The sequence below is a fragment of the Suncus etruscus genome, chromosome 10 (genome assembly GCF_024139225.1).
Source record: "Suncus etruscus isolate mSunEtr1 chromosome 10, mSunEtr1.pri.cur, whole genome shotgun sequence".
Lineage (NCBI taxonomy): Eukaryota > Metazoa > Chordata > Mammalia > Eulipotyphla > Soricidae > Suncus > Suncus etruscus.
This window is the reverse complement of record NC_064857.1, coordinates 23,513,912-23,541,663: the sequence shown is the minus strand read 5'-3', so window position 1 is coordinate 23,541,663 and position 27,752 is coordinate 23,513,912. Positions and strand designations below refer to the sequence as shown.

Here is a 27,752-nt window from a genome sequence, read left to right as displayed (position 1 = left end):
AAGCCGAAGGCAACAATAATGAAATCAAAAGACCCAAACTTTAACCATCTAAACTTAAAATGGGTCTGTTGTACTAGCAGGAGAAGAGGGGCAATGGGTGGTTGTACAAATGCATTCTGGGGACATTAGTGGAGAGAGGTTGACACTGGTGATGGAATTGGCCCTGAATCATTGTATATCTGAACCCCAACTATGGATAACTCTGTAAACCACTAAGCTTTCAATAAAATAAAATTTTAAAAAAAACTGACTACAAATTTGTTAATGATTGAGTTTGTCTTAAAATATACACCACCCTTCACTTAAGAGCATTTTCTGTCACAAGTGTCTCCAGTCTCCTTCCCTCCCTTGCTGCCTATCTACACTCTCCCCTGCTGCCTGCTGCCTGCCTCTCTCTCTCCATCTCTCTCTTTCTCTTTCTCTCTCTCTCTTTCAAAATCCAGTTATTGTCTAGAGTGATCAGTTCCAACTATCATAGTAGTCCCAGTAGTGCTTTCTTTACCCTAACTGCACTGTTCTAGTACTTGTGGCAAACTTCTACCACGGACTGGTCCTCCTGGCACTCATCTCTATTGACTCTGGATATTATTACATCTATCTTTTTTTCTTTTACCCCACAAATGAATGTGATTGTTATATGTCTGTTCCTCTCCTTCTGACTCATTATTCTCAGCATAATACTCTCCATATCCATCTTTGTATAAATGAATTTCCTGACTTCATTTTCCTAACAGCTGCATAGTATTCCATTGTCTAGATGTACCACAGTTTCTTTTTTCACTCACCTGCTAATTTAAAATATTGTATACCACACAGAACATAAGATTTTTTGAGCAGACACTCTTTCCACCATAAAAGATAAAAGGGATCCAGAGATATAGAACAAGGTTAAAGCAATTGCCCTGAAACCTGATGAGACCAGTTCAAATTCCTGATACTGCACAGGCACCTTGACAACCAGCTAAGTATAGTTCCAGAGTACTACCCAGCTGTGACCCACAAACAGAAATAAATAAATCTTTAGCAGGAAAAGTTGACTTTCAACCTTCACATCTGCTTGAACTTTTTACAGGCTATAGGAAATTAAGTATAACCAGAGACTTTAAAGGTTGGCCAGGTATAAGACTGAAAATAAATTTAAATATGGGGAATTTTGGTTTATATGTAAACCTTATCTGAATATTTTTATAATATTGTCTGTGTGATTTATGTGAATATTTTGAAGGTCAAATTTTGCCTTGATAACCTGTAAGTAACTTATCTCAGAATTATTCATTAGTTATATTTCATTAGTTATACTCATTAGTTATATATCTTTAGTCATTATTAACTAATGGCTTTTCTGATTCTTAATATGTGTAAGTTTAATTTTATCATCTGTAACATCTGAAAAGTAGCCACTACCTGACTGGGTGAGCACTGAAACTAAGATTTGGATCCAAAACATGATCTGTAAACCAAAGTTGGTAGTGTAAGAAGACAGAATCTATTATTTTATTTGGGTTTGTTTGTTTTGTAGGGAAGAGATCGTGCCCAGAAATGCTTAGAGTTTACTCCTGGTTCTGGGCTCAGGGATCATTCCTGAGATATTGGGGGTGGAACTTGGGTTAATTACATGCAAAGCAAGCATTTACCCACTTGCACTAACAGTCCCTGGAATCAGTTATTTTAATATTAAGTATTCAAATTATATATGACTTCTTAGGCAGTTTAACATTTCCCAATAAAATTGGGTATTATATTTTATTTTGAAATAGATCACATAATTACAACTCCCATATAATATTTAGAAGCCAATATTAATCAATGGTGTGATTTGAATAATTTAACATCTACTACATTTTTATTGAGACTGTAATTTACAATACTGTTGATAATGGTTTCTCATGCACATAATTCCAACACTACACCCATTGCCAGAATACTCACTTCCATTTCCCAAGGATCCTAATGACCTTTCCTTCCAATTTCTTCTACCAATTCAGTAATAGTGATCAGTTCTCCTGTTGCTTCCTTTGGCTCTTTGTGTGTATTGTCAAGCCCCACATATCCCTTTTTTCATTCAAATCCCTTTAATTTCATTAGTCATGATTTCTATTACATTTTTATTAAGTCCTATCAGAGGTAAATAGAGTTTTGCTTTACATTATTAAAATGTTTATTTAGTTATATAATGCCATTTATGTAAAATATTCAAAATTGGAAAAGATGCCCACAAATAATTTAATTATGGGATTACTTGTAACAAATGTTTAAACACAAAATAAATTTAGTATTAATAAAAAATTTTACCCCAACATAAATTATAAGAAATATAAATTAAATTACTTTGATTTATTGAAAAAAATGAGCAATGGACATGCAAAAGGCAATAAATAAAAGATCAGAAATCTAAATGTCAGAACAAGATATAAACTTGTAACATTGTTATGTTGATCACCTAAAATTAATACAATGTTATTCGACATGTGAACAAGTGATATGCATAAAAAGTAAATTTTAAAATATGAATGCAGGTCTATGTTTATATAACAGAGTTTATTAACATATATATATATATATATATATATATATATAAGTAAATGAGTTGTCAAGGTCAGAGTAATGCCAAAGTATAAGAGCTGTAGTCCTATTTGACTAGTATGTTGAAAAAACCAAGTTTCCCATTCATAAATGTTAGCATTTATTATCTGTATATATATAGAAGTAAAAAATAACAATAATAAATACACATACATTCATAGAAATCCAGCAGTATTTTATAAAATGCTACCATTTTTGTTGTGTTGCCATTGCTTTTTCGCTTTTCTTTTTTTTAAATACTTACTGTGACTTTTGGAATTTACTTCTGACCAACAAAGATACTTCTACCCATAGTTTGAAATTTTCTGATGTCAGAATCAAAACATAGGTAAGTGTTTAGGTAAGAAGTTCTGATTAAAGAGTATACAGTATACTTGCTGGTACTTTTAAATTAAATTAAAAGCCATTTATCTAGGGCCAAGATGAAAGCTCAAGTGTTTATTATGGGCGCAGTCCTAATTTTTTTTCCCAGCACTGTCCTGCAGCCTCATAAGGAGTGAGTCCTTCTGGGAAAATTTTTTTACAGCTCCTCTAGTATATTATGAAAATTTTCTAATACTTTAACTTAGAAACCACTACTAGAAGAAATGTTTTTCAATTGCTTTTTTTTTCTTTTTTTTTTTCTTTTTGGGTCACACCTGGCAGTACTCAGGAGTTGCTCCTGGCTCTTCAGCTCCTGGCAGGCTCAGGTAATCATATGGGATGCCGGGATTTGAACTGGGGTCTGTCCTGTGTTGGCCACATACAAGGCAAATGCCTTATCACTTTGCTATCTTTCCAGCCCCCCTTTAAATTGCTTTTCAATCTCCTAACTCCAGAGAATATACTGGCTGCTAACTTAGCTGTTTTAAGGTGTCATTTTGTATTTTATTTCTATGAAATGTATATTTATATATAAATACATATATCTAAAACTTTGTATATATTTGTCATTAGTACTTTCCAATTTATAATTCTTCTATATCTCACTGGTATAAGTGATTTTTAAGCTTCTGAACATAAACAGAATATATGTGGGCATATACTTTTACAGAATATATATGTGGGCATATATATTTACAGTGCCGATGTTAATTACCTACTTAACAAACCTACCTCTATACTTCCAGCAATAAAAGCAACTTAGTTTTTCCCAATTAAATTGTTTTTTCTACAGACTAGGGTTCCAAATTTCTATAACTTTCCACTCCTTCAGACATAACATTAAATTTACTCTTAAAGAGAATAAATAAAATAGCTATTTGAGTATTACTAATTCTACTTCTCCTGAAAGACTGGACTCTCTTGGTTGAATACCTGTATTAGATGTCCATTTTGACTGGCAATGTCTTAAGTAGCCTTCAAGAATGAACCTAAGAGCAAATCTGTATAGGTTTTAGAACATAATGAAGGACATGAAGGACATGCACCCCTCTGCCCAATATATACCACCTTGTTTCCTGATAAATGTAGAAGTATTTTTAATCCATTCAAACCACAGTTGATGTCTTTTTGAAAAAAATGTAAAGCCCTACAAGTTTTGCAGTTAAAAGAAGAAAGCAGAGTATTGCAAAGAAAATCCTACAAGTTTCTGCAGTCATGGTTGGATTGGCTCCCATCTATTATCTTGGCCAAGTGGCTTCATTTTAGTATGACTCTTGCATGTCTTCTGTTTCCAAGCATTCTTTAACATGGTCAAAATGATGATGATCCCAAAAATATCTTTTCAGGAGAAATTTACAGCAGAGATTCATAATAAGGGGAAAAAATAATGATTGCATGTTAGAGCTTACTTGCTTTGTTTCTTTCTTTAAAGCTTCAAGACAAGGTCCTTAAATGTATGGATAATGATAGAAATAAATCCTTGTGCTTCTCTGTTAATAGTGATTGATGAGCTACTGAGGCAAACTAGGTGTCCAAGACACAAAGCCAGTTTTTAATGGCACTTTAATTCTAGAAATTCAGAATACTTCCTTGTAGAAGTGGGAAGCTGGAGAAATAATGCAACAAATGAGCATGCTTTTATGGTACAGATAATTTGAGTGGGTTGTTCTAAACCAATCACCATGCCCTACTTTACATACCCAGTACTTATTTTATAACTGAAAGTTTGTAGCCATAAACCATTTTTATTTTCTTCATCCATCCAACCTCCATTCAATTAGTAAATGAATATTGGCTGTCTAGGTAGTTTATTTAGTCCATGGAAAATAAGCTACAGTTATCTTAGTTTTAAGAAAACTACTGCTTAAAGAATGTATTTGAAATTGTTGCAAATCTGATCTAGTTTGGGTTTAACAACCTTCTGAGACAGACAAGTCAAGCGGCAGATAAGGAAGCTAAAGACTCAAAGAGAGCCTGTATCTATTCTTTCCACTGCTAAATACACATTATCTTTATAGGATGTAACATTAATTTTTTTAATTGAAGCAAGTCTCCAATGCCTTACTTTTTCACACAAACATAAAACAAAGCAGCCACCATTTGGCATCTGTGAATGCAAAACAGTACCACAAGCACAGTTTTGAACTCTGTATATTTATGTGTCTAAATGAGTTGAAATTATTGACTAGACAATTCAAAATTTTAATGGAAAGAATGTTTTCCCCAATAGTCCAGCTAACAAAATGCATGAACACAATAGTGCAACTTTTTTTTTTTTCAAAACCTTCCCGTTTGAAATCTTTTTTTAGCAACTAAATTGTATTTTAGCAAATCATGAAAAATGTCAGGATCAATTGTGACATCCTTTTTTAGTTTGCAGACATGACAGGAATAAGCAAAATGTTTTAGTATAGAAAGAGAATCACTAAATGTTAGAGGTGAAAGAAACCTTGGAGATGATGTCATTCTAATCTCCAAGGAGATAAACCAATATCTCACAGATAGTTGTTTTGAATTTCTGCTTCATTTGCCTTGTACAAACATAAACTTACCGTATTTGCCAGAGCTAAGAGAAAAAGACAGCATTGAAAGTCTGTTGTTGGAGGTGATAAGATTAAATACTTGCACAGTTATGATAAACAAAACAATTTCTAGATGCCATGGAGTTTGCTGATCTAAAGTTAATGTCCATTTTAAAGGTCTATTCTGTACTTAAAGCAAAGTCTCACATTTATTATACTTATTAGTTTTTTTAAATAAATACACAATAAGACAACTTACATTTGCCTTATAGTACTACACATAATTAATGATACATATTGAATCATTTGTTTGAAGTGTTATCTTTCTGGGAGAGCCTCAAGCGTCACAAAATATATCAAATGAGCCTTTCTTTTAGATCAGGGGTCTCAAACTCAATTTACCTGGGGGCCGCAAGAGGCAAAGTCGGGGTGAGGCAGGGCCGCATAAGGGATTTCGCTTACCAAATATTCACAATAAAAAAATCGCATTAGTGGGCCCAGAGAGATAGCACAGCGGCAGCCGATCCAGGACCAAAGGTGGTTGGTTCGAATCCCGGTGTCCCATATCCCCCCCCCCCCCCCCGTGCCTGCCAGGAGCTATTTCTGAGCAGACAGCCAGGAGTAACCCCTGAGCACCGCCAGGTGTGGCCCAAAAACCAAAAAAAAAAAAAAAAAAATCGCAAAAGATCGCATTAAACATTTGCATACCCCGAACGGAACTGCTCGGGGTATGCGAATGTTTAATGTGATTTTTTCTTACTAATGCGATTTTTATTGCGATTATTCGGTAAGTGAATAATCGCGAATATTGCAATTTTTGAAGGCCAGCCATGGGCCACAAAATGTTGTACAGAGGGCCGCGAGTTTGAGACCCCTGTTTTAGATGGAGAGCAAACAAGTTTTATTTCATATCAACCTCTTCTAATTTCAGACTCTAGATCCTGTTACATTTCAGACTCTAAGGATATAAGTGCCTTTAATTTAATTGCATTTTTCAGATTTTTTGTGTACCACCTAATCTCCACAGCAATCATGAAACAGTTCTGATTATTGTTATGCTTGAATGATTTGTAAACTGAGAGATCTAGAGACTGATAAGGAACCCAACTCCACAGATAAGTGATAAAGCCAATCTCAAAGCTCAGGATAACTCTAAAATCTAGTCACTTATCCCTCTTCTTATTGAGCTCTTCTTTCTTTCCACACCTGACACTGTGCTATTATTTCCTCATCCTAAAATATATGCCCTATACTAGGATCATCATGACCATCCTCTAGCAATTATTTACGAAAATGTCTGTGATTGAATGAAATCATCTCATTATGGTCCTTTTCCACAAGGCTCTTGGCTAGAAATTCACACATCTCAGGATGGAACCCACCCTAACATGCTTCTGTCATCAGTGCTTAGTGCATTCATAGAATTGGTTCTATGAGGGGCCAGAGGGGTGGTGCAAGTGGTAAAGTGTCTTCCTGGCCCATGTTAATCTAGGACAAACCAAGGTCCGATCCCCCAGCATCCCATATGGTCCCCCAAACCAGGAGCAATTTCTGAGCACACAGCCAGGAGTAACCCCTGAGCGTCACCAGGTGTGGCCCAAAAACCAAAAAAAAAAAAAAAAAAGAAATTGGTTCTTTGAAAAAATAATGCTATTGCACTGCATGCAATGTGTTTCTCCATGTATATGTCTACATTTGTGTTTATGGCTATAGACTAAAACTTCTAGAAATAGAGAATTATCCTAAACTTACATAACATGCAAGCAATTCACTTAAGGATACAGAAACTACGTGGTGAGAAAAATTGCATAGAAGAGGAGTTAATGATTATTCCCTGTAAACTAATCCGAATGGTGATTATTCATGCAAAGGTGTTCGTGAACAATGGGTACGGAGGAATGGGGAATGATATATAGATATAGATATAGATATATAGATATATGTATATAGATATAGATATGTGCTTAGGCCCTAAAATTTATTTTTAATTAAATTTCTTTATTTTAGGGGCTGAAGCAATAGTGCAGCAGTAGGGCATTTGCCTTGCATGTGGCTACCCAGGATGGACCGGTTCAAATCCCAGTGTCCCATATAGTCCCCTAAGCTAGATGAGATTTCTAAGCACAGAGCCATTAGTGACCCCTGAGCATCACTGGGTGTGGCCCAAAAACCAAAAAATAAATATTCTTTATTTTAGACACTGTAGTTTACAGAGTTGTTTATAATAGTTAATTCTGGCATTTACTATATTACCAGTGTAACATCCCCTCAACTCATCATCAGTTTCCCAACCTGCTCAAGCCTCTCCCTTGCAGCTATGATTAACTTACTGAATATTGCTTGGTACAACTAAGTAGTAATAAAATTATTGGGGGAAAAACTTTATTAAAATTTGTGAAAATTGTCATATACCGAAATTGGGTCCTTATGTCACTGTGTGTTGGATTTCTAAGCTGTATATTGCTAGTTGAGCATTCTGTTGTTAGTTTTGCTTATTGAGTTTATGTTACTTCTATAATAATTTCACATCTAATCTGGTGTTTTCCTACTAGAAAATTAGCATTGAAATTATGGAGATGTTGCATGGTCCACGATTTGAGGATCTGGGCTGATGAGTTCATGTGATGACTGCTGTGGCTCATAGTGGACCCCCAAAAACTTCAAGTGTGATCAGTTAAAGGACAATATGTCCATGAGTTTTTCCTGCTAGTTGTGCCTCTCTTGTGAGAGTTATATGAGTCTTGTGGTGTTGTCTGCTTGCTCAGACATGATGGAGGATATGGGCATGGCTGCCGAGACTTCTGGAAGTGCAGAGACACAGGGTGGGAGATGGAAGTTGGGGAGAGACATCCTAGCCTGGTTCTAAACTGTCACTGGATATATCTGCCACATAATCAGCATACCTGGAGTTTATTGGTAGCTAGAGACCCTGGAATTTAACTATACTATATTAAGTCTCCTAGAAATTAACTAGCAGAAGTGTGAATGTGTTTTCATTTTGTTAGGGAACTGATAAAGGTCTCTCCTTGGAATCTTGGAATATCATTGAGCAGTCTGTATCTCCTAAAACACTGCCAGTCCATACAACTCTCATTAATTCAGAGCATTTGCTAACTTGAATTTTCTTTTCTTTCCAGATCTTAGCCATCGTGTCAATCCTGTTCATCGTACTTTCCACCATTGCTCTCTCTCTCAACACTCTCCCAGAGCTGCAGGAAATGGATGAATTCGGACAACCCAATGACAATCCCCAATTAGCTCATGTGGAGGCTGTGTGTATTGCTTGGTTTACCATGGAGTACCTCTTACGGTTTTTATCCTCACCAAATAAATGGAAATTCTTTAAAGGGCCATTAAATGTCATTGATTTGCTGGCCATCCTGCCATACTACATCACCATTTTCCTCACAGAGTCCAACAAGAGTGTCCTGCAGTTCCAGAACGTGAGGCGTGTGGTGCAAATATTCCGAATCATGCGTATCCTCAGAATCCTGAAACTCGCTAGACATTCGACAGGCCTCCAGTCTCTGGGTTTCACCCTCAGACGAAGCTACAATGAACTCGGCTTGTTGATATTATTTTTAGCCATGGGGATAATGATATTTTCCAGCCTGGTATTTTTTGCTGAGAAGGATGAAGATGCTACAAAGTTCACTAGTATCCCGGCATCCTTCTGGTGGGCCACCATCACTATGACCACTGTAGGTTATGGTGATATATACCCAAAAACATTATTGGGGAAAATTGTGGGAGGCCTCTGCTGTATCGCTGGTGTGCTGGTGATTGCGCTTCCCATCCCAATCATTGTGAACAACTTTTCTGAATTTTACAAAGAGCAGAAGCGCCAGGAAAAGGCCATTAAAAGGAGAGAGGCCCTGGAGCGGGCCAAGAGGAATGGAAGCATTGTGTCCATGAACTTAAAAGACGCCTTTGCCCGAAGTATGGAACTCATAGATGTGGCTGTCGAGAAATCAGGAGAGTCAGCCAATAATGTAAAGGACTCAACGGACGATAATCACCTATCCCCAAGCAGGTGGAAGTGGGCCAGGAAGGCTCTGTCGGAAACTAGCTCCAACAAGTCTTACGAGAATAAGTACCAGGAGGTGAGCCAAAAAGACTCCCACGAACAGCTGAACAACGCGCCTTCCTCCAGCCCCCAGCATCTGAGTGCCCAGAAATTAGAGATGCTGTACAACAAAATCACTAAAACTCAGCCTCACTCCCATCCCAACTCAGACTGCCAAGAAACACCTGAGAGGCCACCTGCGTATGAAGAAGAGATCGAGATGGAAGAGGTGGTCTGTCCACACGACCAACTGGCCGTGGCCCAGGCGGACATCATCGTGGACATGAAGAGCACTTCCAGCATTGACAGTTTCACCAGCTGTGCCACCGACTTCACTGAGACAGAAAGATCACCCCTGCCACCCCCCTCAGCCTCTCACCTGCAGGTGAGGTGCCCCCCACTCGAGCTCACAGGCACAGAAGAGCACCAAAGAGCCAGAGGCCCCTTGTTTCGAACCAGAGAGAAAGGGCCTGCGGAGGCTCCGGTGGATATAACTGTGAACCTGGAGGCCAGCTGCTCCCCAACTGACCCCCAATTGCATTCAGACAATGCCTCGGACAGTCCCAAGAGCTCGCTGAAAGGCTGCCACCCCCTCAAGTCCAGATCACTCAAAGTGAATTTTAAGGAAAACAGAGGCAGTGCTCCCCAGACCCCACCCAGCACAGCCAGGCCACTGCCAGTGACCACTGCTGACATTTCACTCACCGCACCACAGCTGATCAGCACCATCCTCTTAGAAGAAAATCAGGACCAAGGAGACAGGCCACTGTTGGCCACGGAGGGGTCCACACATTGCCAGGGACCTTCCAAAGGGCGATTTCCCAAGCAGAAGCTCTTTCCTTTCTCATCCAGAGAGAGGAGGAGCTTCACTGAAATAGACACTGGAGAAGAGGATGACTTTTTGGGACTCCAAGGGACCAGTGAGGCCAAGCAGGCAGATGCCAGCCCCAACTGCTTTGCAGATTCGCCTAGCGATGGAAGAGACCCTTTAAGAGAAGCGGCCTGTGCAGGTTCTCCTTCATCCCCAGAAACCAGTCACAACTGTAGGCAAGACACTTTCCATGCTGTAGCTGAAGGGAAAAAGGACAGTAGTCAAGAAGGGTGCAAGATGGAAAACCACTTATTTGCCCCAGAAATTCATTCTAATCCAGGAGACACTGGTTACTGTCCCACACGTGAAACCAGCATGTGACTAGTTCCAAAAGCAATAAAAAAAACATATATGAAATACGTTTCTTAAAAAGGCCGTTCAAAAGAACTGTGAACTAAAAAAAAATAAAAGGAAGCCTCTCCCCCGCAAAAAAAAAAGTGCATAAAATGTTATTTTTGCATGGCATGAACAGTTTAGTCTAAGTACTGTTTAAATAAAGTCAAGACTGCATTTTGTAAACACACAAAATGAGCAAACAACAGGGAAAAAATAAAAGAGAGTTCAAGTAGGATCCAGTATTCTGCAATGTCTGACATTTTTTTATCCTTTCATTTCAAATTGTAGACATAGTTGCAACTTTTATGTTACGATTAGTTTTATACTTCGCACATGAAAGGATAAAATGTCATTGCATGCATTCATAATTATGAAGAGCAAGGTGCTTTGAGCTTGCAAAATTCGTGATCTTGTAAATAATGGGGCCTGGGATGCAAGTGTCAAGAACACATGGAAACAAGTTTCTGAGACACAGCCTCTTCCTTCATAGCTACTGCCTGGAGGAGCGTATAGACTTCATGTTGCAAAATTTGCAACCTCTTCTTAAATCATCTTATATCTTGCTTTGGGTTATAAAGCTGTTATAAGTACATTTGTTTAAAGGAATACAGTGTTTTTAATCATTTGTGACATAATTCATAGTATAGTTTTTCTTTTTTTGCTTCTGCTTACTTATTATAGTTTTATTTGTAAATCATGAAAATACAGAAGATTTAATGACCAGATAGATATCCAGAAACTTGGAGTTTAAGCTTGAAATTTTGCTAATAATGCCACGGCCTATACAGAAATGCTTTTTTTTTTTTTTAATCTGAAAATATCTAAAAGGTTGCAGCAACTAAACCTTTTTTTTAAATGACAACCTAAATTGGGAAATATACCTTTTTTAAAAAATGTATCTGTACAACCCAGAACTATTAGAAATTCTCATCAAGAGCTAGATGAAAGGGTTATATAGAAAAATAAAATGCAAAGAAAGAAAATTTATAAAAGCACTTGACTATGATAACCTATCCTTAGGTATTCATTTTTATAGCCTGTGACATTTACTGATTTAGATTTTAGTCTGTTTATGTATACCATCAAAATATTAGAATCACATTTGTCTAGTGGCCTACTTGATTCCTTAATTCAATTCTCTTATGCCTTAGAAACCACTGGTTGAATTAGCCATCATCAATTGGTCCTTTCCAAAATTTCATATAATTTAAATCTTAGCACTTAAATTTAAATTTTAAAATATCAAATCTTAAAACTTTTCCAAAATGAAAATAAAAAATGTAAAGTGTATATACATGTATAGATGCATATACATATGTATGAATATATGAGTGAATTTACATGTTGGACATCTAAAGAAGTATATGATTTTACTTGCGTCTACTATAACCCTTTCTATCTAATTATCTCAAGATAGAGTACAGATATGTCACAAACAGAAACTCCAGAAAGGGATTTTTGACAAACTGAAAACAGAACCATATAATAAGACTGCTGCTTCCCTGAAGTTGTTCTGAACCCAACAATAGTAACTTTGCACAGTAATGGGACCCCAGGATTGCCTGATGTGGGTGGGATATACTACACTGTTGAGAGCCATGGATGCTAATTACATCCTCCAGTAACTGCAGAATTAGAAACACACTCTTTCTCCCTTTCCAACTTTCTTAAAGGCTGGTTGGGTTCAACCTTGTTGAAAACCATTCTAAAAGTGCAAAGAAGGTAAGCACTTGCCCTATTGTGAGGTTTGTGCTTGTATCAAGGTCCTTTGAATCCACTTTGTGTATCAAGAAGTAGGGTTATGATTCCAGCCATCCAACTATCAAATATATGATTTTGGATGAACCTCTAAAATCTTCTCTTGATCTGTTATAACCATCAGCCCCCAAAAAGAAAAAGACCGAATTATTTCCCAGCTCCCTTAAGACTTCAATTTAAAAGTGTGTGTGTGTGTGTGTGTGTGTGTGTGTGTGTGTGTGTGTGGTTCAGGGAACTTGTTACAAAAATTCTGGTTCAAACTTAATACTTACCTTTTATTTAAAGAAAAAAAATACCCTAAATTTTCTTTTATTTTTAAAGTAAAAGAAACATTGGAAAAATACAACCCAAATATTTAGAAATGACTTCAGGAATAACATTTCTTTATTACAGAGTCTGGTCATTATATCTCAGATAAGAAAAGTTTTTAATCTGTTAAAACCAAGCAACATTACTGCTAAAAATAATTCTAAATATTTACTTTTTACCTTTATCAAATTAAATTCTTTAATGGTTTTTATGTTTTCTCAAAACATAATCTTCAAGTGTTTATGGTTATTTATCATTGATATTTTTATTAGTCATACTTATTTTAGTGTCTAAAGCTAAATGTTGATCAGTTTTTGTAAATCTAGAATGTTTGAATTTTCTATATATATATATAGTTTTTCAACTCAAACAGGTATATTGCTATTATGTCAATAGCAAAGAACTTCTGAAAATCATTTTCTTTATATAGTTTCAGAAGCAATTATTTCTAATGTCTATATTAACGAATCTCAGTGTTTTTATTTATCTGTCTGCATGAGTGGTCTTGTCTTATTGCCCTGACCAATCATTAATGCCTACCTTCTATGTATCTAATAAGCCTTCTACTGAGATCCCCTTTTCTAAATGCTTAATTTAGAAACCTCGCCTAGATAAGGCAGCTAAGACATCTTTCACACTTCCACCAGAAACATTTTCCCTTAAATAACTTTATCCTTTCATATTATTTAAATTTTATGTAGTTTCCAAGGACATTCCCATGGAAAGATTAGCCTTCCATTCTTCTCTACTCCTTCAATCCAAAAGTCTTCACTTAGGAAAAAATATATAAAGCTTCTTTCAGGGAAATACACTGCACCCCTTCTAAGACCATTTGTGTGAGCATAGGTATGCCTGGAATGGACTGTTATATACCAAGCACAGAATTCTTTTGAAGACTTAATTTCACATCAGAAATTTACATAAATGATGCATTTTACTCCAAAACATATTTCAATATAAAAAAAATTGGTACTCTTAAAACTTCACATACCTCTCTTGTAACCCCTGGAAAGTAGATTCTTGTTTAAAAAGCGTGGTATGAATGACAGAAATAGATTTTGGTTCCCTAAGGTGCACTGGAGATTTCAACTGCTAGGAAAGCCCACACATTATTATCTAGCACAATAGCTAAGGTTAAACAGCAATGAGCCCAGGATATCTGAATGAAATCAAAATAGCACAGTCTTCAGAATGGAGTAGTTCAGTTCTTCTATCTCCCTTTACAACCAATAAAAATTACAGTTTTTTTTTTAAGCTCAAAGATTTACTTCAATCAGAAAGGGGAAGAATGAAAGCATGTATGTGTTTTTGGTTGTATCACAAATATAATAATAAGACATTAAGTGAATCCCTGGAGTTGACCATTTAATCTCTAGACATATTCACTAGAAATTCAGTAGAAATGGCTCTACTCTGGCACAACCAATGACTTTGAAGCAAACATTTAGATACTTATTATTCTGATAGCACTAAATTTGCTAACAAGAAGAAAATGTGTGCCAAATGTCTGTTCCTATTTTCTTGAAGAAACAATCTCATCATCACACAGACAGACTGAGGAAAGTTTAAAATTCAACTATTTTCTCTCAGAAAATAGCCACAAAAAAAAAAAAAAGCCTTCTATATGTAGAGTACTTATTATTTCACTTTGTACTTAACCCTCCCAAATTAAGTATTGCTTATCAAAAAAAAAAAAAAAAAAAAAAAAAGGTCAGAGGGGTCTTATTGCCTAAGTTCACACAGCTCTTTCCCTGGTAAATAACAGAACCCAACATATTTCTGGCTTCAAGTCAAAAATTCCACAGTATTTCTAGATCCCCCACCCCCGCGCCGCCATTAAAAACTAAAGTTCTGCAAAGAAAGCAGACATGCACTTTTGGTTATACAGCTTGTTTTGAACCACAGTGCATCATACAACTGCTAACGACTAAAAAACAAAAAAGTTGCACAGGCCATTGCTAGCACAGAAGTTTTTGCCAAATTAGAATTCTGGTGATCCCAGGACTACTGAGAATTACTCACTCATAATGTAGCATAACAGACACAATAGGGCTAAAGGAAGTCACTTGATATTCTGCAATAAAAACAAGTAGATATTTTTTAATTATTTCTGGTCTAAATTCAAAGATTTGATTGTTGAATATGTCTTGCCACAGTGCTTTCATTCAAATTTACTAATTCAACATCCTTATCTCCTAGAATACACTGTGCTTGGTGGTAAGGTACGGCCCTTGACCCCATGACCTTCCTTCCTGGGTCATTTAAATCAGACTAAAAAGACTAAAGATCTTTTTGAATATATTAAAAAAATTTTTTCTTCTAAAAATGTCATTATTTGATCACAGAAATGTCATTCAATTATCAAACCAGGAAGACATGACAAGAATAATTGAAATGATTTTTCAACAAACTCTTTTACTAAGATGTATGGTACAAATGGAAGACTGATGTGTAGTTATTTTGAGTCATGGTTTAAATTTTTGCTTGTATTAACAAATTATTCATCTCAGTGAGTTATGGAGTTTCTTTACTTATGTGATAAATTGAAAAATAACTTTTCAATTAGACATATTGTTCATCAAAATAGCTAATAATAGTATATCTCTAATGAAAGAGCAAAATTTAATATCAGTGAGAATGTCTATTAATTTGATTTTAGTGAAGCAAGATAGTTTTTATTGAATGCACGTTTCTTAGAAAGATGTGAGAGGAGGGAAAAATAGAGGCACAAGTTCAAAAGAGAACATCATGGGCTTCTCCAGAATGGGGGAAAAAAAGATGAACAAGTGAGATAAAAGTTCAGGAGAGAATATGGGCTTGAAGAGCAAGACAAAAAATATATTTTTAAGAGCTATAGAGATAGTTCAAGTGTAGATGCTTGCTTTGTTCAATCCCTGGTACCACCTGAGCACAACCAATAGTCATCCTTGAGCACAGAAGTTAGAATTAAGTCCTGAGCACAACCAACTGTGGCCCAAAAATATGTATATTTTAAGAAAAATTTATGATTATGAGGTAAAAAGCCATTTAATGTTTTTCCTTACTTCCTATTGGCCATAGACAAGAATTAGCAATTAATCACTAACTGTTTATTCTGTTTGATCTGCTGAGTTTTATTTTATTTTATTGGTTTTTTTTTGGTTTTGTTTTGGAGCCACACCTGGAGATGCTTAGGGGTTAATTCTGGCTTCACACTCACGAATCACTCTTGGAGGACTCGGGACTATATTGAATGCCAAGTATCGAACCCTGTTCAGCTGCATGCAAAGCAAGGCCTCTACCTACTATATTACCACTCTGACCCCTCATCTGCTAAATTTTAAAATGGAAAATATTTTAATCTATTTGAAAATATATTACTTAATTTTACATCACTACTGCCCTTACCCAAAACAAACTGAAAGGTAGAATGGAAAAAGACAAAAGAAAAGAAGTATATGCAATCTAATTTTTTTTTGTTTTGGTTTTTTGGGCCACACCCTTTTGATGCTCAGGGGTTACTCCTGGCTATGCACTCAGAAATCACCCCGGCTTGGGGGGACCATATGGGACGCAGGGGGGTCAAACTGCGGTCCGTCCAAGGCTGGCACTTGCAAGACTAGCACCTCTTCAGCCCCTTAATCTAATTTTTTTAATATTTTTATTTAAGCACCATGATTACAAACATGTTTGTAGCTGGGTTTCAATCATAAAAAGACCATCCCCCTTCACCAATGCAACATTCCCACTACCAGTGCCCCATCTTGCTCCTCCTCCACCCCCTGCCTGTGTTCAAGACAGGCATTCTACTTCTCTCCCTCATGCTACAATCTAATTTGGAAAAAAATGGAAAAATCCAAAGGATAATTGAAGTTATTCGAATCATTTGAATAATAATAAGGAAGAAAGTTGGGGCTGTAGCAAGAGTATAAAAGGCAAAACTGCTTTTTTGCAACCAGACCAGCTGGGTTCAATCCCTGGCACCCAAGATGGTCCCCAGAACCCTGCCAGGCATGAGCCTGTTTGCAGAACCAGGAGTAAGATCTGAGCATTGCCAGGTGTAGCAAAAAAGGGGCAGGGGGACTAGGGCATGGAGTACTAGTACAGAAGGTAGAGCACTTATTTCATGTGGGAGAACCCCATGTGGTCCCCAAGAGTGATCCCTGTGCATAGAGCCAGAAGTATACCCTGAGCATCTCAGGATGTGGCCAAAAACAAAACTAAACTAAACTAAATAAAAGGATGGAAGTCCCAATTCCAAAATCTTAGTGAATGTTCTGTTATTGAAGTTAGTGCTTTTTTAATTTTTTAAGTTAGTGCTTATTATAATATTTTTCATTAGTGGCCAGAATAACAATTGCTCTTGTCTTTAAAACAGTCTAACCACATAAATTGATCTTTATCACCATTAATGCATAATTGTAAAATTAAGCCTAAAAAGAGTTTTAACTTCTAAAGATGCATATATATAAAGGGAGTAAGTAACTTCTCTTTAATAAGGCAACTTAAGGGTAGTAAAATATGCAAGTATAACAAAGAATGAAGAGAAATATGTAAGTTCAATGTTTCTAAACAGAGAAGTTTATTTTATATACTTGTACATACTTGTATAAAATTAGACTATTATTAACATAAAATTTATAATTAAAACAATAATTAACTTGATTTCTCTTGGAAAAATAATCATGAACTGTACTAGTATAAATATATTAAGTGTTGTAAACCAGTGTTACCTCAATAAAATGTATTTTAATAATTTTTCATTAAATATTACTTCCAGGTTGCTGAGATAAATATTTCATTAAACACGTATTTATTGTTTATCATTGACAGAAATTAATTTACATAATCTAGTGGATCACGTCAATTCGGTAGTCTAGTAGAGGTTGCATATTTAAAGATTATTTTCCTAGATTTGGAGAGATAATGCAGGAATTAAGGCTCTAACTTTGCATTTAATTGATCCCAACTCAATCCCCAACACTAAATGGTTCCCCAAGCATAACCGGGTGTAGTCTACCCCTCCCCTCAAAAAAAAGTTATTTATTCTACTTTTACTGGGTGATCTGGAACTTTTACAGCCATATGTTTGAGTTTGTTATTTGGTACTTTCTATAATCCATTTAATTTCCTTTCTTTATTGACTTATTTATTTTCATTTTCATTTCACTTAATTTATATTTTTAATACCCACACATGAATTTCCTAATTCTTAAAATTATACTAGCTGTCTAATGAAAATTCTTTTCAATGTTGATATTCTCATACCATTCATGAAAATGCAACGCTACCAAAAATCATGTTGAAAATAATTATTGTTATGCGCTCATAATTGTTTTGTAATTTGTTTCTTAGATCCTGGCATGGAAGCCCTCAAAACCAATTGATCTGATAATGCTTTTATGCCAATATGACCAATGGAGTTATCTCCCACCTGTTATGGCAAGGCTAACAAAAACTACTCCAGTATGGTCGGGGTTTTTTTCAATCTAAATAGGCTTGATGTGTCATAGCAGACAGTAATAATAGACCTTCATAGTCAAAACTCAGGAACACAGACAAGGAACACCGCGCAGATGTAAAATCAATGGCACAGGCTTCTCATTCTCCTGTGTTGACTGCCCTCTAGTGATCGGATTGTGAAAAGCTGGAGCAAGACTTGAAAATCTACCAGTTTCCAATTTATCCATGCACATTATTTACACATAATTACACATACACATACACATAAATACACATAATTACACATAATTGCACATAATTACAGTGGCATCCCAAACTTTTTACTTCAGTCATAAGTTATTAATTTTGCTTTTTATTATTCTTTTTTTTTTTTTTTTGGTTTTTTGGGCCACACCCGTTTGATGCTCAGGGGTTACTCCTGGCTAAGCGCTCAGAAATTGCCCTTGGTGTGGGGGAACCATATGGGACCCCGGGGAATGGAACAGCTGTCCTTCCTTGGCTAGTGCTTGCAAGGAAGACACCTTACCTCTAGCGCCACCTCTTTGGCCCCGCTTTTCATTATTCTTAAATATTTATACAAAGTGTCATTAACTTCTTCGTAGTACTTTATAATATTCTACCTCCAAATCAAAGTTTAATCACAGGTCAGCTGAATTTTCCAGAGTGACCTAATCGTCATTCTGAATACATGGTAAATGCTGATTTTTTATTTGTTTTTAATGAATATAAAAGACTGACTAAGAATCTTGGCCCTGTTATGGCAGAGATATTAAGTGTATTAATACAAAAGTTTCCCTCCTGCTAAATTACAATCTGAAATACCCCCCAAACTGCTCCTAGGGTTGAGGGATGTAGTGGTTCTAAATTCCTAAGAAATGGTAATAATACTGGAGGTAAGACACTTACTTGGCTTTGCATGTAGCTGCTTCAACCAAGACCCTGGTTTAATCTCTTGCTTGGCATATGGTCTCCTGAGCACTGCCAGGGGACACTCCTGATCCCGACACCAACCAGTATGACTCAAACCCACCCACCCTCCATTTTTTTTTAAAGCTTAGAGATATTTGTGGGTCCTGGAAGGAAATTATTACAACTGTAATTGTAATTCTGTCATCTCAAAACCAAGAGGCTTCTAACATTCTTATTTGCAGAATTTGGGTCAGGATTTTATTTTAATTTGCTATGTATATTCACATCATATTTGACTTAAATTAGTAGTACCTTTGTAAGTCAAATAATAGATAATTAGTATTACCCAACTTATTTATATAATTATAATAGAAAGCTATTGTAATAATTAAATATGTATATAATAGGGTTCTCTGAAAAAAAATGGCAATCTTTTCATTTAGTTTAAAGGTGAAGAAAATACACTTGAAGCAAGCTTAATAAAATAGCCAAGCTTCAAACTAATGAAATTTAAGAGATATAGTATTAAACCAAAAAAAAATTAAGAATGAATTTATCAAAATAGTTGTTAAGGCAACTATAAGGCTACTTTAGGATTATCCAAACATCTTTAATTATATAATGACTCTATATGTCTTCTCTTATTACTTTGCCTCCGATCTAAAAGGTTTGAGGGGTCTTTTGTTTGCATCTGTGTTTGTTTATTTTGTCTGAAAAAGTGAGATGTTTAAGAAGGTAAAGTCATGGGCAAGTCATTAATATTGATTAATATTTGGGCCACATGGAACTCTTTTGTCAAAGTAGATTGACCTCATTCCTCCTACCTTCTCTTCTAGCTTTTGAGTTTGAAAGCTGATTACTTCAATTAAATCTCAAATGCTGCTCACCTATGTAGTATATTCCTCTCCTGCCTGTTGTGTATCAGCATTCTTTCCCTAGAGTCTATTTGTTTGAAATAATTCAGGTATCTCATAAAGGGCAGGACAGAACAGGCCATTTGTAATAAATAGTAACTAGAAATTCAAAGTTAAGTTCAAAGTTACGGCGTATTTGCCACCCATCAGAAGATCCTAGAAACCTAAGAACAAAAGAGCCGAATATAGATATATATTGTATAGCAATATGTCTTAACCAACAAAGCAATGACAACCATGTTTTCTCCTACTATCAACAAAACAATTATTTTTTCAGAACTTAACCTTTATTTTTATATTTTTATTGAAGTAACATTGGTTTTATATAAGTAAGTTTCATTGTACCGCATCTATATATAATACATTATGATCACCACTGGAAGTCTAGTTTTGATCTACTACTATACAGCTAGTTTTCCTTTACCCATTTTTTCTTCACTCACCCCATTTCCCTTGCCCTCAGGTAATATTCTGTTCTCAGAACCTTAGAGTTTGTTTATATATTAGAGCAATAGTTATCAAGCCTCTATTAAGTTCTTGAACTTCAAAGATGATTGATAAGAAAAGCAGTGCCTAACTTGATAACTTATCACCAGATATCATCTGTATGTAAATTATTTAATCTCTGTGTGTAACCAATTAGTGTGTCTGTTTTCAAGGCAGTATACAAAAATGGAAAATACCTGTATTTCCCTATTTGTCCTTTTCAATGGTAACAACTGTTTCAACAGGGAAAGCTAGTATTATGCTAGTTTTTATATAGTTCTTGAACAAAACTAATAGCAATTTAAATAAATTTTAGCAAAAGATGTTAGGGTTAGACAGAAATAATATTGAAAAATTATAACTATTTAATTTATACATCCCATTACATCTATACATCCCATTACAAAATAATTCATGTTTGGATTATGACTTGTAAAGCTTAAAGTAAAAACAATCTAGTTGGTTATTTGAATTTAATGTTTCTCATTTTATTATAAATGAATACTTTAAGAGATTTCTGAATGATGTGGAATAAATTGCTACAATAACTACAATTAGATATTTTTATCATTAAGCTCATCTACTTCTTACCACAAAATTAAACATACTTAGTAAATGAATATTCAATATACTAGTTGATCTTTATGCTTTCACTTTTAAATCTGAAGATAAAGTAATTTTACAATCAAATTTGTTTTCAAAATATTGATATTTACCAGATAAAATCTAAAATGAAAAATAAAGTTTTCAGTGTCAATATTTTAATTAAAATTTGTCATTAATTTTTTTTTATTTAATGTCAATGGTCAGAGAGATAGTACAGGGGTAGAACGCTTGCTTTGCAACTGATCAATCCAGCTTCCAACCAAAGTTCCAGTAGGGGGGATTCCTGAGTGCAGGGTCAGGAGTAAGCAGTGAGCATCACTAAATATGACTCAAAAACAAACAAAAAAACTTAAATAAATATAAGCATTAAATTATTTTAGAATCTTGGGCCTGACCAATAATCTAGTGGTGCAATAGTCTCTTGCCTTTCATGCAGACAACCAGGGTTCAATCCCTGGCATCCCTAATGTCCCTAGACCAGCCAGGAGTGATTCCTGAGTGCAGGACCAGGAGTAATCCCTGAGCCCACTGGACCAAAAAACAAACAAACAAATCTAAAGTATAGATTGTCATTAGGTTTCATTGACTGTCTTTGTCTTTTATTTTGTACTCCCTGTCCTCACGCTCAATAGAACTACTTCAACTGAATACTGGTCACTGGAGGACCCAGGGTTGAGGGATGGGATGCAGCTAATTCCAATATTACAAAAGGACAGAGTGCAGGAAGACCTTATTTTGAATCTGCAAAAGAATGTCCAAGATAAGCTCAAAATTTACCTTTAATATATCTGGTAACTATCATTGGTAGTTAACATAATATTTGATTTTATGTGGAGTTTTGTTTTACTTAGCAATTTTATAAAAACTTTTCTCAACTTTATTATTTGGGGTTTCATTCCATTCACTATCTTTTAAAAAAAAATCATAGTTTAACATGTAGCTGCATGACAGTTGAAATCTTGATTCTTTCGTTATAGCATACAAATACTGTATTCCTACTTTTTTTCCTCAAAACTAATGTTGCTGGTTTATTCAGTGGCATTCACTTGAAACATTATGCTGCCCAACCAGCTTACTAAATATATGTATTTCCTATCTCTATATAGCTTATTATAAACTCAGTGTTGACTGACCATATCTGCTGCATTTTAAAAGCTCTCCATCTGTTGTCTCATTTTATTATGTCAATGCCTGTGTATTGTACATAGGCCATGATCAAAAAACTGCCTGTATACTGCTTACACAACATCTAGCCCACCCCCCTCCCAAAATATGTCTGGGGTAGCGAAATAACACTATTTTGTTAAAATGGCTCAGTGCTTGCATCACTGTGATATGTGTATTCTTTACCATAAATGCAGAGGTAGTATTTTTTTAACTGTCTTTTCAGGATTGTAATGAAAAACCTCTATACCATATCTACATAGTCTATATGTGTTGAGTGAGTCAGTTTAAAAAGTGTTGCCTAATACATACTAAAGAGTAATAGCTACTGATTTTCCTAAATAATTGCTTACTTGTTTTCTGTTGCTTTAAATCTGCCCTAAGTAGTTTCTTTCACCACTGTTATTTGTAAAATAAAAGGAGCTTAGTGCAGTGAAAGCTTATCTGATGGTCATTAACTCTTTAGCACTAGTAAAAGGATGTTCAGAAGTGCCCCATCTACAGAGGTTCTGTAGTCAAGAGGAGAACACGTAGGGAATAGTGTGTCAAGGGTGAAAAGGGAGACAAGGCTATGAAGTAAGGAGAGGGAAGCTAAAGAGGAAGGACAAATATCTAAAGGAGTTAAATAAGGAAAGTGAAATTCTTAGTGTGCATTTTTTTTTTAAGTTTAACTTTGGGGAGTGTGTCTATGTTTGTATGTGTGAGTGTGTGAGCTTAGGATCAATCAAGAAGGGGAATCTGAAATATCTACTACTTGATTTGTTTAACTAGTTGTTATTAAAAACAACTCTAACTCCTTAAATTTACTAATTCCAATTTTAATGTTAGAATTATCCAACTGTTCAACTCAGGACCACTCTGTGAAGACTCACAAAGTAATCATATGAAAACTTACGATGAAACTATTAGTAATCAATGCACATTAAAAAAAAAGCCTTGTGGAAAGAATTATGAGTGATTTCCTATAAGAGATATTGATACACAACCTATTCTTTTGGTCAACTTGTAGAGATCTTAATTGTTCCTCTTAAGTCCCTCACATTTCCCAGGCTAAAATTACTTAAAACTCTTTAAAATCTAAGGAAATAGAGTATCTGAAATTAAAAGTTACACTAATAGTTCTTAAGTGGCTACATATAGTAAGTAATACAATTCCATGCTTCTAAGTTACATGTGCTTTACATTTATTGGTGCTGTTGCATGAAGCATCATTCACTTTTATTAATTTTCATGTTTTAGAGGGTTCAGACTAGTCTATTAGTGTTCTAAATGCTGGAGGTAAAAAGAAGCACAATCAGTATTTTTTTTTTAAGATTTCTCAGTTGAATTATCCCGCCTACTCACCTAATAGCATTAGCATTTTATCTTATACTCTGTTGAAATGCTTTTAATACAAACTCTCAATAGAAGCTAAAACATATGCATAAGTGGTAATTGTTGTCTAATTTCATTCATCTTCTTCAACATGCTTTATTTCATTATATTTGCAAACTAAATATTTTGATTTCTATTTTATATAAAGGATACAATTTAGCATATTCATGTTTGTTCAGCTGTCCATCCCTCACCATTAATACAATGCCTTTCTTTCCCATTTAATGCTGTTTGTATCAATGCCCCCATATCTGCTGCATTTTAATTCCATGAAAAGAAAATGTGATTTTGCATTAGTATTTTGCTGATCAACTCAATATTTCTGTACCAATCAGCATACGTATATGCATGTAGTGGTTTGTACAATTGTTCAACATCAAGATACTTGTTTATGTCAAAATGTCTATAAAATTGCTGGCATTGTTCTCCATTTCAGTCTGGTAGATTAAGCAAGATAGAAAATAAATGTGTAAATAAATCATCTGTGTCATTTCAGTTCTCTGCATGAATCCACTTTACATTAAGCATGACTTACATGCCCGTCACCCAACAATTCATAGTCTCCTGCCCTCATTAGTGACAATTGAGGCAAATAGCATAAAGTGCACTATAAACTGCTAAATCAAAGCCCTTGAGCATTGCTGAATATGACCCCCAAACAAAATAAATAAAACTTCTAAGACAGGGTTGGGAGAGGGGCATTGCCTTTTAAAGTAGTGTTTAATTTTTTTTTAATAATTTGTTTCAGACAACCTACAGATGTATATCATTTAGTTTCTGAGTTTAAAATTTCAATGCAGACCACCTTGCCAGTACTCTGGGTTGAGATTATAAGAGAGCATTGAGGGACAAGAGTGATAGTACAGCAGGTAGGGCATTTACCTTGCACACAGCTAACATGGGTTCAATCCCTGGCATCTATATGGTCCCCCAAGCACCACAAGCAGCATTCCTGAGTGCAGAGCCAGGAGTAACCCGCTGAGCACTGCTGGAAATAGGAGAGAGAAAGAGAGATTGAGAGAGAGAGAGAGAGAGAGTGAGAGAGAGAGATATAATGAGAGAGAGAGATTGAGAGAGAGTGAGAGAGTGAGAGAGAGTGAGAATGAGAGTGAGAGTGAGAGAGAGAGAGAGAGAGAGAGAGAGAGAGAGAGAGAGAGAGAGAGAGAGAGAGAATATTAAGAAAATGCCTCTCCTGAAATCAATTTAGGAAAGTCTTCATTGGGTAAATCTGATCTTCTAATCCTGGTTCCAGCTTCACAGCTATCTAGAGCAGTATTTTTCAACCTTTCTGTGCAAAGGCACACTTTTTTCATGAAAAAAAAAATCACAAGGCACACCACCATTAGAAAATGTTAAAAAAAATTGAACTCTGCCTATATTGACTGTATATAAAGTAATTCTCTTGAATAGGAATCAAATAAACACAAAAAAATTATTTTATAATTACTTTGTTATTAAATAATTTAATGATTGGTCTATTTGTGAGCTGAAGCCGCATGTTACAAATAAAATTGGATTTTTTTCCATGGCATACCAGACAATATCTCACTGCACACCAGTGTACCATGGCACAGTGGTTGAAAAATGCTGATCTAGAGTCTGCGGTTACATAGAGGTTCAAGTATTGTATTGAGTCCCTACTGTTGCCATCTTAAACTTATGGATAAGTTTTGAGTAAGGATTGCTGTATTTTCATTTTGCAATAAGCCCCTCAACTTATAAAGCTGTGGCCAAAGCAATAATAGAGCAGGTAAACTGTATCTTGCGCATGGCCCAATCCAGTTCAAACCCCAACACCCTAAATGGTTTCCTAAACCCTCCAGGAATTAACCCTGAGAACAGAGCCAGGAGTAAGCCCTGACCACTATTGGGTCATCTTCCCAAAAATATGTTCATTACTTTGATAATACAATGTTAAGAATATTCTTTACCTTAAAGATCTTTATTCATAAAATAAAATAAAAAACTTTTAGAAAAAATGTATAATAGATTAGACTCACTTAGAACAATATTATAGTGAATAGGATGCTTTCCTAACATGTGGCCAACCTGGTTGAATCCTTGGCACCCAATATGGCTCCAATATGGAGCTTACCAAGAGTGATTCCTTAGTGCAGAGACAGCTATAAACCCTGAGCATTGCTGGGTATGGACACAACCCAAAAGTAATAATAAAATATAAGAAAATTATATTAAAAGAGTTTCCTTCATAATTGAAATTTATTTAAAAAAAAAAAGTGGGGTCAGAGCAATAGTGAGAGTTAGAATGCTTGCCTTGCACATAATTAACACTGGCTTCCCGTGTGGCTCCCCCAAGCAGCAGCAGGAGTGATCTCTGCAGTCACAAAAGTAAGCCCAGATTAAAATTCAGAGTGGCTCCAAACAACCCCCCATCAAAAAAAAGGAATAAGTATATAAATATGCTTTGGGAGGGTGCATGAGTGAGGACAGGTTTGGCTGTACAATTGGTGGTGCTTGAGATCTAATCCTGATTGTGTGTTCAATGGTCATTCCTGGTAATACATCAGGGGACCATATACACTGCTGAAAATTGAACCAGGGTTGGCTTTACTTTATCTCTTCACTCTCTCCAGCCCCATAAGATGACTTCTGATGAACATAAAAGATTTGTGACAAATGCAGAGAAATTAAGTGAAATATTTGAGAGTTAAACAAGGAGCTACAGATTTACTCTACAAAAGAAAAAAATCCTTCTGCTCAGAGTAAATGCTCAGGGACTAAAGCCTTAGATAAGGGAGAAGCCCATGCCCTCTAGGCTTATCTGCATCACTCAGGAGCAATGTTTCAGGCAATAAGGATTTCAGAGAGGAGCAATCCAACCACAGAAGGAAATAAGCATTGCCCACATACATATATCACAATATCTGTTTTATTATCTGAAGGCCTCACCCTATTCTGAAAGTTCAGAAAAACATAAACCAAGAGAGAAAATAGAGAGTAGCGGAAGGGGTCACCCATTTCAAGAATTTCATCCAACAGAAGAGAAATGTGATAAAAAAAAAAAGCATATCTTTCCCATTGATAGGATTGAATTCAAATGTCTCATCCTTTCAATATGATTGTTTTCTTTCTGCTCTAGTCTACCCTTTGTACCCTCTTTCCTCAGCTGAGAGAAAAATAAGTTTTGGGGCCAGAGAAATAGCAATGCAGATAGGGCATTTGCTTTGCACATGGCTGATCAAGGTTTGATCCCCAGCATTTCATATGGTCCCTTGAGCCTGCCAGGAGTGATTTCTGAACTCAGAGCCAAGAGAAACCCACTGATCACTACTGGGTGTGACCCAGAAACAAGGTGTTCTTTACATGACTGAAATCCAACTACAATCATATTTGTGATCAAGGTGTTTAAATAAAGATATTAATATAAAAAATAAGAAAGAAAAATAAGTTCTACTTGCACAATTCTAACATCAAAAATTAAGGAGGCAAGAGAATTAATGGCATCTCCTTCAAAAGATTAAAAAAAAACATTTTATGCCTTCTCCACCTTTGTCCAAATTCAATCCCATGTAAACAGATAAAATTAAAATGGACTTGGCACAAGAGGCAAAAGAGAGACAGACAATGCTTTAGCAAAAGCTAAACATATCCTTCTTTCCAACAGAAGAGTTTCTATTTGTTTTGCCCTGTGACTGTCTTCTACAAGCTAAAAAGTATAAAGTGCCCTAGCTAAACCCTTAGTGTTCAATTTACAAAGTGGTCATTTTTTTTCACAGGAAATTTTTTCATAGACATCACACATGTCCTAAGATACTGTAACACTTTATATGACTTTGAAGTTAACAGTCCTCACATACAAAACCAATGTGATGCCAGGAAACATCAGTGCAAAGTATGAAATATCAAAACTCAGGACAATGATCAAGGTTGTAATAAGACAAAAGGCTTCATTCTACTTGCAAAATTCCAAATAGCTTGGTCAAATTTAAAGTCCCTCTAGGAGAAAGTCTTAATGACCTCTCTGACCAAGGAAAACTGGAAAGATATAAAAATAGAGAGAAGCCTGACCTGAGATGCAATTTACATTC

General features: G+C 35.5%; 1 protein-coding gene across 1 annotated transcript in view; it reads left to right on the top strand.

Moving 5' to 3' along the window:
• Nucleotides 1–10,941, top strand: part of KCNB2 (potassium voltage-gated channel subfamily B member 2) — a 442,443-nt gene extending 431,502 nt beyond the window's left edge. Inside the window, exon 2 of the mRNA XM_049781804.1 lies at nt 8,606–10,941. Within this exon, the coding sequence (XP_049637761.1) occupies nt 8,606–10,726 (2,121 nt within the window). The 3' untranslated portion in view covers nt 10,727–10,941. The remainder of the gene's footprint in view (nt 1–8,605) is intronic.
• Nucleotides 10,942–27,752: the final 16,811 nt, after the last annotated feature.